Genomic DNA, 13,057 nt, shown 5'->3' with positions numbered 1-13,057 from the left:
CACATATATACATATTTTATAATTGCCCACATACTTTTGTCCCTGGCCCCTCATGTGCCTCCCCTAAATATGAATCCTGGAGAGGGCACTGCACATACTCCATGAGGTGCTGGAAGCACTCAGTAATGAGCTATTCCTAGAGCTAACATAAGCTCTATGAAGGAGCTTACAGCCCCTAATGGATGGGCACCCAGTGGACCCCAGGTAAGTTGTCATTAGTAAACGGTTTTCCTACTTAAATTGGGGGTGCACGGGCACTCCTAGCAACATAGCCACTACAGGAGTGATGGTGTGTGAAGTGCTCCAGTGCTTTACTAAGGAAACTATAGCAGTAACGATACCAGGAGGCTTAGGGTTCATCATGTAACCAAGTAATATATAAATATGCTATGTAAGTAAAATAATTACTCTGTTGATGTCTGTCTTGGAATGTGATTAGAGTCAATCCTAAAGGTAAGATAGTATTCAAGGAATAGACTTACTGAATGCTTTTCATATAAGTGAGTACAACATTAAGGACAAGACCCGTATATTTTGTTTATACAAACTAACTTCTGAACAAATTTCCTGTATTTTGAGTTCCTTACTAGGAGTTTTACTGTTATGTATTTTTGTAATGTATGCATACAACCAGTTGTTACTAAGCTATTGAAAGAGGGATAATGGGAGAAGAAAAATTATCAGATGGGAGTCCCAAAGAGGAATTCTTCCTTCAAAAATGGACAATTGAGAGCTGAAATAGGGTGAGCAAAACCAGAAATGACCTTTTCATACTAGTTATCAATAACTAAAAATCAAGGAACTGCAAGAAGATGACTTGACAATGAGGCAAGTGGTTGAAGATCAAATGTGTGTTGCAGTACAGGGCAAGAGAAACTTCTCTTTGAAGCAATTCTGTGAACTTTTCACAAGGACTTTTCACTTTAATCATATCTTTCTGTAGCATGGAGTTAAGTTATGTAAGAGCACGAGAGATCAGTATCTTTTATTTGAAGATCTTGCTTGTTCCTTGATGTTTATTAACAGACAGTAATACATCAGTCTGTCACGGCTCTAAGAGCTATTATTACACTGCAGCACACTCTATGCTATAATAAGCACTAAATCTATGCACACATACAAGAAGAATGTTGGTGGCATTAGGGCACTACATTACAAGAGATTCTGGAAACAATGGCTACATAGAATTACACCGAGAAATATCTTCTTATTAAAATGATGAACATGAATTAAAGACAATATTTACTCCAATGAAAAAAGTTAAGGTTTTAGAGGGACACTCTAGGGATAAGATCCACAAAAAAAGCTTAGGAAAAAATAACAAAACATTACATTTCCATTGTTATCATCAAGAGTGCTGAGTGCATCCCGTATGCAGTTCAACACTCAACAGCAATGTAATATGTAACAGACAACAAATATTAAAGGATCACCATAGGGTCAGGAACACAAACATGTATTCCTATAAATATAGCAACATTTTACTGTATTCAAGACAGAAGCTGTAGATCTGCATGCTGTTTGCCTAAAGAAAAACAAGCAGTCTGCTGACATCATCAGTAGTGGTGACCTGATCAAATCACAATGCTTCCCCATAAGATTGGCTGAGACTGACAAAGAGGCAGATCAGGGGCAGAGCCAGCATGATTCAAACACAGCCCTGGCCAATCAGCATCTCCTCATAGAGATGAATTAAATCAATGAATCTCTATGAGGAAATTTCTGTGTCTGCATGCAAAGGGAGGAGATACTGAATGTTTGGATGCATTTTAGGCAGCCATGACCCAGGAAGGATCTCTAACAGCCATCTGAGGAATGGCCAGTGAAGTTATCTCTAGGCTGTAATGTAAACACTGCATTTTCTCTGAAAAGACAGTGTATACAGCAGAAAACCTGAAGGTAATGATTCTACTCACCAGAACAAATTCAATAAGCTGTAGTTGTTCTGGTGACTATAGTGTCCCTTTAACAAAACTGCTGTTTTGCAAGCTAATAAAAGGTAATGTTTTGTTACCTTACTGAAGAGTTACATTAGTATTGCATCAAGATCGGTTCTAGTAGTCACCAAAGCTTTCTCATAGAAATCTAATAGAGATTTTATCTTCTGCCCATGGTAGAGTCGATTTGTACGCAGAATTTGAGAATTATGATGGGCTTAGCATTTCAGCTAAGACATGGACTGAGAGATATGGACAGGCACGATCCTTGCTCCATAATGTATAGAAAAAGGGATTTACCTTGGAGATAACATAAATACACAAAATGCTAAATAGTGTATCATGCCAAGAGAGTTAATTAAACAGATACAGAATAATAAAATATATGTTTGTTAAGCATCCGGATTAGACAGATGGATTAACAGGATCAATACTCAAGGATGTTAAGAAACCTATCCACATGTCCATACCAGGTTCCTTCCTGGGTAAATCCTATCAATGTGAATACAAATTAATTGAGTGAAAATGTCCTGCTCTGTTTCATTTTGTTAGTAGTGGATACACCCTCAAAAAAGGGATAAAGGGACAGTAACACGAATTATTTAGGGCTATATATTTCTGCAAGAATACAAACAGATCAAGCAAAAGATAAAATCTGTCAACACTACTTCACAACGCAAAGTTACTGTGATGGACCGCCGTCACTAATTTCCATGCCCACTGCTTATTTGTGTGGTTTCCCCTTGTATTCTGTGTTTCCCCATGTATTTGTATGCATTTTGTGTATTTTGCCTGTTCCCCGTTCGGGAGAGCTCTGTCAGGATTACAAGTTGATTCAGCACGCAGAACTGTGTCACACCTAGGACTAAGGATAACATATAACCGGACCTTAGAATGGCCGGATTTAACGTATTCAAGAATAGTCAAAATACTTGCCGAGATCAGGAACACAGAATCAAACACAACAATGAGGGAAAGCCAAAAGTCAAGGATACCAGAATTCAGGGAAGTCAAAACGAAGCCAAAGTCAAATACCAGAAAATTAAGATCAGGAACACACTCTCGGATTACCATCAGGATGAAACCACGACAGGGCAATGAGCAAAAGGAGAATTGGGTTTAGATACCCCTCCTGTGGATCCGATTGCCCGTAACCGGCCTTTGACCCCAAAAGCAATTACCAGGTTTTCATATGCATGATTACTGCTCAGCACAAACCCTGCTGTGGATCTGATTGGCTGTAACTGGCCTTTGACCCCAAAAACAATTACCAGGCTTACATGTGCATGATTCCTGCTCGGCACGACTTTTCCTGTGAGGACGGTAATGTTGCTCTGCACAACTTTTCCTGTCAGGACGGTAAATGCCATTAACCACATTTTTATGTGCGGATAAATACGTGACAAGCTCATACGAACGAAACCCGATTGTCTCCCGAACAGGGACCACACTGATTTCCCATTTAGAATGCTCATTAGAATGTTCTGAAACCGCAATGGAAATCATTAACGAATGCTCCCCTGGGTGGCCGCCAGTTCGTATAGTCAAATGACAACGAGGGGAAGCATTCATATCCCGAACTGGAGTGCCTGCACTGTTTCAGGTCCTTGGGTCAGTTCTCACTCTATCTGCTTCTAACAGAGCTCTACTCACTGTTTCCCCTACCCAAGAGCTGTGAGGCCAGGCTCAGAGCTGTCCAAGGAGCGCTCTCTCCCGTGCTACCTAAGTGGCGGTATCCACCAGGCCCTTGTGGAATCCCTCGAGCTGTGAGTCGTCTTCACAGCCACAGAGGTCCTGCAGGCCGCCTGGAAGTCAGTGCCAACCAATAAGAGAAGGAGCGCCTGTCCAAAGGGCGTTTGCACCATTCTCATGATGGGGCGGCATGAGTGAGCGCTGATTTGTCACTGCGAGGCGCAGGCAACCAATCAGAGAAGGAGCGCCCATTCAAACAGAGTTTAAGGCCCTTTCTCCTGATTGGACGGCAAAACCCCTCTCCTCCCTCAATGCTGATTTGGTTTCGCGCCCCTTTCCATGAATTCACCGGACTAAACCAAGCAACACTGTGGAACTAATTGCGTGGATGTACAGAGCCTCGAGCACTAGACTTTATACAATGATATCTCGGGCTCTGTACATCTGATAGCACCATTATTTGCAAGGATCCTAGTCTGGACCCCGGGCTATCCAGGGAGATATGTTTTATATGTGTGACCCCATTCCTTCCCAGGGCGCAGAGCCCCCTACGTTTACTCCATGTATGTAATTTATCCCTATTGTCTGTAAATGTTGTGCTATTGGTATCTCCCAGAGCAGGAGATGGTTATTTGGAAACCATCCCCCTCCAGCCTGGGATTGTTTCAAACTGAATGGAGAGCCCCTGTGGTGGTCTGTGCATAAAAGCTGTGTGTACCAATAAAGGTTGTCAGAGTAATATATAAGATACTTAGGAGAAGAAATATAATGTGTTCAAAATAAGGCTGAAAGCTTTTTTTTAATCTATTTATATATTAGTATTTATTTTTTATTTATTTATTGTTTCTTTACTTTGTTATTAATGTTATTTGTTTATTTCATTGCTCGCAAGAGCAATTTTAGTAGCGTCAGGATAGAGCCAGCAACTAGGGGAGGTGGGATCTGAGCTTAGGTGCCCTCGAAGGCACAGGATGAACCTATAGATGGTTATCATTATTATTTTTTTGTATGTCTTGAACTACCGTAGTTTTTGATCCCATAAGTTTCCACAAGTAAGTTAGTGTGCTTTTTCACACATTGAAACAACACTACTAACAGATGTTATCTGTATACCCTGTAATTTCAAACAGGTATGAAGACCATTGAGTGATTTAAATTATCAAGTGTATTTGTTTATAATTAGAGATGTCGCGAACACAAAATTTTCCGTTCGGCTATAGAGGTCTAGCAAGAGCTTTTCAGAAGTAAATCCTCTAGGCCTCAGTTGAGACACTTCTCAAATTTGTTCCCTTTAAAGATTATCTGAAATTGAAAAGCTTTGAATTTAACTTCTGTTACTTTATATTATTTAGCTGAAAAAAGATAAAGTGTTTGTATCAACCTTTTCTTTTGAATGGCCCTGTGAAGTGTTTAATAATTAGTAATTAGTAATGTCGCGAACATGAAATTTTCCGTTCGCGAGCGGCGAACGCGAACTTCCGCAAATGTTCGCGAACGGGTGAACCTGGCGAACCGCCATAGACTTCAACAGGCAGGTGAATTTTAAAACCCACAGGGACTCTTTCTGGCCACAATAGTGATGGAAAAGTTGTTTCAAGGGGACTAACACCTGGACTGTGGCATGCCGGAGGGGGATCCATGGCAAAACTCCCATGGAAAATTACATAGTTGATGCAGAGTCTGGTTTTAATCCATAAAGGGCATAAATCACCTAATGTTCCTAAATTGTTTGGAATAACGTGCTTTAAAACATCAGGTATGATGTTGTATCGATCAGGTAGTGTAAGGGTTACGCCCGCTTCACAGTGACAGACCAAACAACCGCAAACAGTCCAGGAGGCTACAGGACTCACCCACCGGATAGCATTGGCAACAATACGCGGCAATCTATGGCTCCTGAATAGCATTGGCAACAATACCCGGCAATCTATGGCTCCAGAATAGCATTGGCAAAAATACCTGCCAATCTAGGGCTCCTGAATAGCAGTCGCAGAGATACAGCACCCACGGACTGGTGATCCTTAAGGTGCAGCTAAAGCCACTTCGTCTATAGACAGTCATAACAGTTAACCTTTCCACATCATATACATGTCGCAATGCATAGTCTCTGAGAGCGGTTGATTACGATTCATACTAGGATGTCTTCCATGTTTTAGTGCAAACTAACAACTACTAATATAGTTGAAACATGCTATTTTTTTCATGCCAGACAACCATGCAGGCCAGACTAACAAACATGCCAGGGTCAATCATAGTTAACCACCTCAGATAGTAACATGGCTCGCTCTATATACAGAGTAAAATGGCTCCCTCTATATACAGTGTAACATGGCTCCCCTCTATATACAGTGTAACATGGCTCCCCTCTATATACAGAGTAACATGGCTCCCCTCTATATACAGAGTAACATGGCTCCCCTCTATATACAGAGTAACATGGCTCCCTCTATATACAGTGTAAACATGGCTCCTCTCTATATACAGAGTAACATGGCTCCCCTCTATATACCGTGTAAACATGGCTCCCTCTATATACAGAGTAACATGGCTCCCCTCTATATACAGTGTAAACATGGCTCCTCTCTATATACAGGGTAACATGGCTTCCCTCTATATACCGTGTAAACATGGCTCCCTCTATATACAGAGTAACATGGCTCCCCTCTATATACAGTGTAAACATGGCTCTCTCTATATACAGAGTAACATGGCTTCCCTCTATATACTGTGTAAACATGGTTCCCTCTATATACAGATTAACATAGCTCCCCTCTATATACAGTGTAAACATGGCTCCTCTCTATATACAGAGTAACATGGCTCCCCTCTATATACCGTGTAAACATGGCTCCCTCTATATACAGAGTAACATGGCTCCCCTCTATATACAGTGTAAACATGGCTCCTCTCTATATACAGAGTAACATGGCTTCCCTCTATATACCGTGTAAACATGGCTCCTCTCTATATACAGAGTAACATGGCTCCCCTCTATATACAGTGTAAACATGGCTCCTCTCTATATACAGAGTAACATGGCTCCCCTCTATATACCGTGTAAACATGGCTCCCTCTATATACAGAGTAACATGGCTCCCCTCTATATACAGTGTAAACATGGCTCCTCTCTATATACAGAGTAACATGGCTCCCCTCTATATACCGTGTAAATATGGCTCCCTCTATATACAGAGTAACATGGCTCCCCTCTATGTACAGTGTAAACATGGCTCCTCTCTATATACAGAGTAACATGGCTTCCCTCTATATACCGTGTAAACATGGTTCCCTCTATATACAGAGTAACATGGCTCCCCTCTATATACAGTGTAAACATGGCTCCTCTCTATATACAGAGTAACATGGCTCCCCTCTATATACCGTGTAAACATGGCTCCCTCTATATACAGAGTAACAGGGCTCCCCTCTATATACAGAGTAACATGGCTCTATCTATATACAGAGTAACATGGCTCCCCTCTATACACAGTGTAACATGGCTGCCCTCTATATACCGTGTAAGCATGGCTCCCTCTATACACAGAGTAACATGGCTCCCCTCTATATACAGTGTAACATGGCTCCCCTCTATAAACCGTGTAAACATGGCTCTCTCTATATACAGAGTAACATGGCTCCTGAGCTGTGGGTGGGGGCCCTATTAAAGAATAATCGGGGGGGACCTACTGTCCTCCCCCCGGCCCCCACCCCTGCGCGGCGGGTGGGGGCCCTAAGTTACAATAAGGGGGGGGACCTACTGTCCTCCCCCCCGGCCCCCACCCCTGAGCAGCAGGTGGGGGCCCTAAATGAAAATCCCCCCATCAAAGGTGACTAGGGGTCCCCAAGCCCCTAGTCACCCACCCCCCCACCCAAATAAAAAAGCCCCTACCTACCCCCCTCATCCTAAAAAATATTGAGGGGGGAATAAAATTACTACCCTGTAAAGTAAAATTCAACTTACTATTCGACGTCTTCTTTTTTCTAAAATCGTAATTTTTCAGCCCCAAAAAAGGCCAAATAAAAAGCCATCATACCCGTCGAACTTAAAAATAAAATAAAAAACCCGAGCGCAAAAAAAAATTAATCCATCTTCACCCATGGAGGGCTCGGCGCAGACTAGGGTATTAACATATACCCTATTGTTACAATTGTTACTTGAAAAGCATGAGGAATGCCGTTGGGGTACCACATGCTCATTTGTTATACCTCCATGCACTACAAAAATAAAGAATTTAAAAAAAAAAAAGTATTCAGCTTCCAAATGAATCTAAAATAGATGCTGTCCATGTGATGGGAGGGTCTGAGAGGGAGGGTCTGCTGCTGATTGGCTGGAATGTGTCTGCTGACTGTGAGGTACAGGGTCAAAGTTTACTCAATGATGACGAATAGGGGGTGGACCAACCATCGCATATGTTCGCCGTCCGCGGCGGACGCGAACACGCGATGTTCGCCAGGAACTATTCGCAAGCGAACCGTTCGGGACATCTCTATTTATAATGCTCAACCTGGAACTAGGTGATATTTAACTTCAGATTGTAGTTTTCGTATTTTGTTTTTATACACAATAAAAGTTATATTTTAACTAGTGAACAATTTCCTTTATAAATTAAGGCTGGGCTTCTTATGGTCTTATAAATATAATTGTTTGTCAGAGTTGTACCTCCAGAACTAGGTCTTGTCCAGTTACTGGGGGGAATAAAGGGTTAATCCTTGTGCCAGCTTGTCGCAGCTGGTGGAAAATGCAGCAGGGAAAGTCTTTTTAAGGACTGGAGCTCCCAGGACTGACTGCCGTCCAGTGCCTGGGAGCGAGCAGAGCTAGTTACCCTATTTGAAGCACTGTATACAAACACTTACCCCTTAATCCACCCATACATAATATCTGGCTTACTACACTAGAAGCAATTTCTCTGTGTTTTCCTTTGAGCATACGAGGAAAGAAAGAAGACGAGAGAGGGTGTCACCTTTGAGAAAGTCCTATACTTGGCTTTTTATTTGTGAGGTTTTTTTGTTTTTTTTACATATATTTTTGAATTAGCTATACAGTACTATAATACTTCACCATTAGAATTTTCTCTCTCCATTTTTATATGTATCCCCATTGGATTTATTGCTACTTAATCCCACTTAAGGGATTAATAGTGGATGTTTCCTTTTAATTCCCTTTTTTTTCTATATCTAAATACTTTGTGGATTAGAGAGATCTACACAATAGTGTTGTAGCGGCTAATAGATTGGCATTCCAAATAGTTTTATCTTAAGCACCTACTTTTATACACTGAGCACTTTTTCACATTTTAGAGTTCCCCAATTTGTTCCCCTGTTCCAGCTAGGAAGCGGTCCCTTTAAGCAGCTCCGTTACAGTTGCTTTATCAGTTATGTGATTCCTGAGTAAAAAAAGCCAAACTGGAAAAATGATCTAAGTCAGCTCTGGCCTCAATGTGAAATTCACTTTCAATTCACTTTGAATTCTCACTTTAGTGAATAAGTCTGCTATTGGAAACAAACTGGATTTAATAAAAACTAGCTAAGTTGTAGGATTGTACTATGACCAGGCATATATAATATTGAGTGTTGTATTCTTTTAACTCAAATAATTATTTTTGTCTACAACATCAGCGATAAAGTTCTCTTTCACTGGTATATAGACTATGGCTGCTTTTTAGCATACCAGCGGCTAAACCTGTTTTTACACAGTCTGATTTCAGCATGGATATCAGTATATTACCAGCAATCAAGACAACAGATACAAAATAGATGCTAACCTACCTTATCTTATGAATCACTAAAAAATCACTAAAAACAATCATCAGGGTTTCTCTAGTAAAGAGGGATGTTGAACTAGATTGTAGAATGTGTTATGTATATAAGATTCAATTAATAGCTTAACCAGACTGCATCTTGGCTCATATGCATCATCTTCATCTAGGTGGCTGTCAAGATGTGTGTAGCATTTACAAACACAACCTTCCTGTTTACATTCCATTTGCTTTTAATCAGATGGATATTCATGTTTTGAACTCACCTCCAGAATTGATGTTTGAATCTGAAGAATCAGCTCATGCCCTTTGACCTGCCGGACACAAATCTTACAAGACAGCTGGGTGGTGGCAGGCGTGTATCGTTCCAAAGAGAAGGCACAGTGCAGTGGCAGCTGGTTACTGCACCAAACGCGGGAGAAGGGGACCTCCTGCAAAACATCAACATGTAAAATATATCAGAACAAGTAACACATACACAAGCAGTGCCGTGGCAGTGTTCCACTCAAATATAAACAGATCTTCAGCCTTTAAATAATATTAATGACATGCCTATACATTGACCATCTTTTGCTGGATTGCTGCTTTACATTCCTCTATTTTAGCAACAGCGTTGTCTATTTTTGTGGTTTGGCGCTCCAAGTGATCTCATCACATTCCCTATTAATAACTGGCCTTGGAATAATAACTCTTCAATAACTAGTGTATCATTAGGTTTTATAATTCAACATCTTTAATGGCTTATCTTTAACTGGATACAACCCAACCAACCAGGCAGAGATGCTTATCATTCTTCATCTCCAAAAGAAAAAAACTAATTATATAATAATAATAATAATAAAAATAATAATAATAATAATATTAATAATTATAATAAATGTCATCTGGTCAGTCAAGTCTGCAATTTATACCTTACAGAATGTCAATATGTCTTCTTAAAGCTTTTGATTTTAATTATAACCACTGTTTTAACCTCTGTCACCTTTGTTAGAATCAGCAGCCCATTTTATGAGACTATAAGTTAAAAAAAAAAGTAAAAAAAATTTGAGATGTTATCTTGAACTCAAGTTATGCCTCCTTTTTTACAGCACTCATTCTACAGAAAATGTCACAGTGGTACCATTAAACCTCTAGAGATATTTGTACATTTCCATCACGTCACCCATATTCTACCTCTTTCCAAGCTATAGTTATGTAGGACTTTCAGTTTCTTCCAGTATGTATTATTATTCTGTTAACTCTTCTCTGAATGATCTCAAGTGGATTAATGTCATATTGAAGGCTTTGACAACCGAGCCAAAGGCAGGTGATCTAATGTGCCCGCAGTACCTTCTCCTACTATTTTATTTTTTCCTGTTCATTCAGATATTTTCCTGGCTTTCCTGTTGTTTTGTTGTTTTTTAAAGAGTGGTGACTAGAGGTATTGCTTGGGTACAAGAACACCTGGGACTTGATCCTAAAACAAGACTCCTCAAAGCCCCACAACTAGTCCCCTTACACATTTTACATGTTAACACCATCAGAATATGCATCATTATACATACATAATAACAAATACTTGTAGTTTAATACTTACAGACATGCACAGATAGACACATTAAATACACACACATTTACGAATTTACACATAATGGCATAATTACACATAGACATATACAGACACACACAAAAAGGGTCACACAACCACAGGCACATAAAGAACACACACACACACATACACAGACACATACAGACTGTCTACAGAGACACAGGCATTTGCAGACACACGCACACAGACAATCTATACTGACATAGGCACAGACACGCACGCACACAGGCTAAACTGGCACAGACCCAGGAGTACGCAAACAGGCAAACACAGACACATACACATACTACATAGGTATAAGGGGAAAAAATACTACGGGCAAAATACTATACATTTATTTTTTGCCACTATCCCTACCTGTGCTCTGTGCATGGGGAGGAGGAGCTGCTGCTATTTAACATTTGCACTGCCTGCAGCTACAAGACTCTCCCTCTGTGGCATGTACAAAGTAAGACAAAAAGCCACCGACCCTGTGTTTCCAGTCATCCACTTATGTCTGCCATGCTTCTCCTACTCCCGGTCTCCTTGTTCAGCCCCGACCAGGAGTAGAAGCACCAAAATAATAAAGACATAGGCACATTATTAGTATTACCCATGTCTTTATCACAACTGTGCTGCTTAGGCAGGGGTCAAAAAGGAGTGTGTAAGGGACAGCAGCATGGGTGAAATAGATCTGAGTGTCAATGTCAACCCCCCAGAGTATAGATTCGGAGTTACATACCCCACATATAGGGATATAGCCCCTCTAGCAAAACCCTGGTGGTAACAAAATGACTTTATGAACTTCATAAACCTCCAGAACCTCCTATCAGCTATGTTGCAGTTCCACTCTTCAACTCTACCAGGTGACCATAGCCAGGGCTGTCTTAATGCATGGACATGCTGGGCATGTGCCTAGGGACCCTACACGCATAGGGTGCCTCATAGGATGCCAACTGTTCAGTATATTATTCTGGGATATTTATTCAGAACCTTCAAACCTTCTTTAGTAAAACATTTAGGTGGACTAATCACCTCCGTATCAGCTGTTACATGTACATGTGATCTTACTGTTGAGAAAATATATCTTGACCTTGATGAAAACATTGTACATGTACTAATTGTACATAAGTAAGACAAAATCAACACACATCATTTTTTTAAAGACGTAAAATTATAATAAAGCTCTTCTAATATTTTTAACAGTCCTTGTCAGTTGCCTCCTCCTGCTACCTACTAAATGTCTGCGTGGATTATTCTTTGCTGTACAGTATGTTTTTAATGTGTAAACACTGATTGGCGGTACCAATAAATATAAGCTTCATTTTATTGATAATTTAAATTTTAATTCCTGTGACTGGTTGTATAGGGAGGACCTCAGTGCACTGCTTTGCCCGGGTACCTATAATGCTGTTAAGATGACAATGACCTTGGCCAAAGTGCCTGTGGAGGTGCAGACCACATGCTCCACAAACTGGACCACAAGGCACCACACGCTTACACTAGACCATCAGGGTTTACAATCCCTTAGGAAGGATAAAAGTCAGCCACAGATAAGGATCTTAACTCCATCCCTGACAGGTAAGAGGGAAGGGATCAACAAATATATGCAAATACATTTAGAAATGCATTGAGAATTTATTTTTTAGATAGTTAGGGAAAAATAGCTGATTTGAAAACATTTTTTAAACTAAGATCTAGTCATAGCTTGGCAATTGTAGCCCGATTTTTTGTAAATACAATTTACTGTTTAGTACATGATCCTTAATGTTATTATCATTTACTAAGGACCAATAACTAAAACTATAAAACATAGAGACACTTATTTAAGACAAACTATACATTATTATATTCACAGAAAGGTAGAAATTTATTCCACACTACAACTGATATTTATTAGAAGTTTATTTGCATTTTTCCCGGCTATAAAAATAAATGGAGTGATAACAAAGTACATACTTTAAAGAATAATCTATTAGATAAGGATTTCCATCCACATGATAAAGCCAATATAGGAAGAAGTGTGAACCATAGATCTAGAGGACAGAAAACATCTTAACTGCATTCATTAAAGGTTGGTAAAAACAAGCAAAAATATGCCCATT

At 40.1% G+C, this 13,057-nt stretch overlaps 1 protein-coding gene across 4 annotated transcripts in view; it reads right to left on the bottom strand.

Annotated features, from left to right (window-relative positions):
• The window catches only part of UNC5D (unc-5 netrin receptor D), a 603,711-nt gene that overhangs the window by 23,431 nt on the left and 567,223 nt on the right, over nucleotides 1-13,057 (bottom strand). For all 4 annotated transcript variants that reach the window (XM_063448679.1, XM_063448680.1, XM_063448681.1 and 1 more), the window contains one exon: nucleotides 9,652-9,816. In XM_063448679.1, the coding sequence (XP_063304749.1) occupies nucleotides 9,652-9,816 (165 nt within the window). The remainder of the gene's footprint in view (nucleotides 1-9,651; nucleotides 9,817-13,057) is intronic.

This window comes from Pelobates fuscus, chromosome 3 (assembly GCF_036172605.1).
Source record: "Pelobates fuscus isolate aPelFus1 chromosome 3, aPelFus1.pri, whole genome shotgun sequence".
NCBI classification, from domain to species: Eukaryota; Metazoa; Chordata; class Amphibia; order Anura; family Pelobatidae; genus Pelobates; species Pelobates fuscus.
Note: the sequence above shows the minus strand (reverse complement) of the source record. Positions and strands in the feature narration are given on the sequence as shown.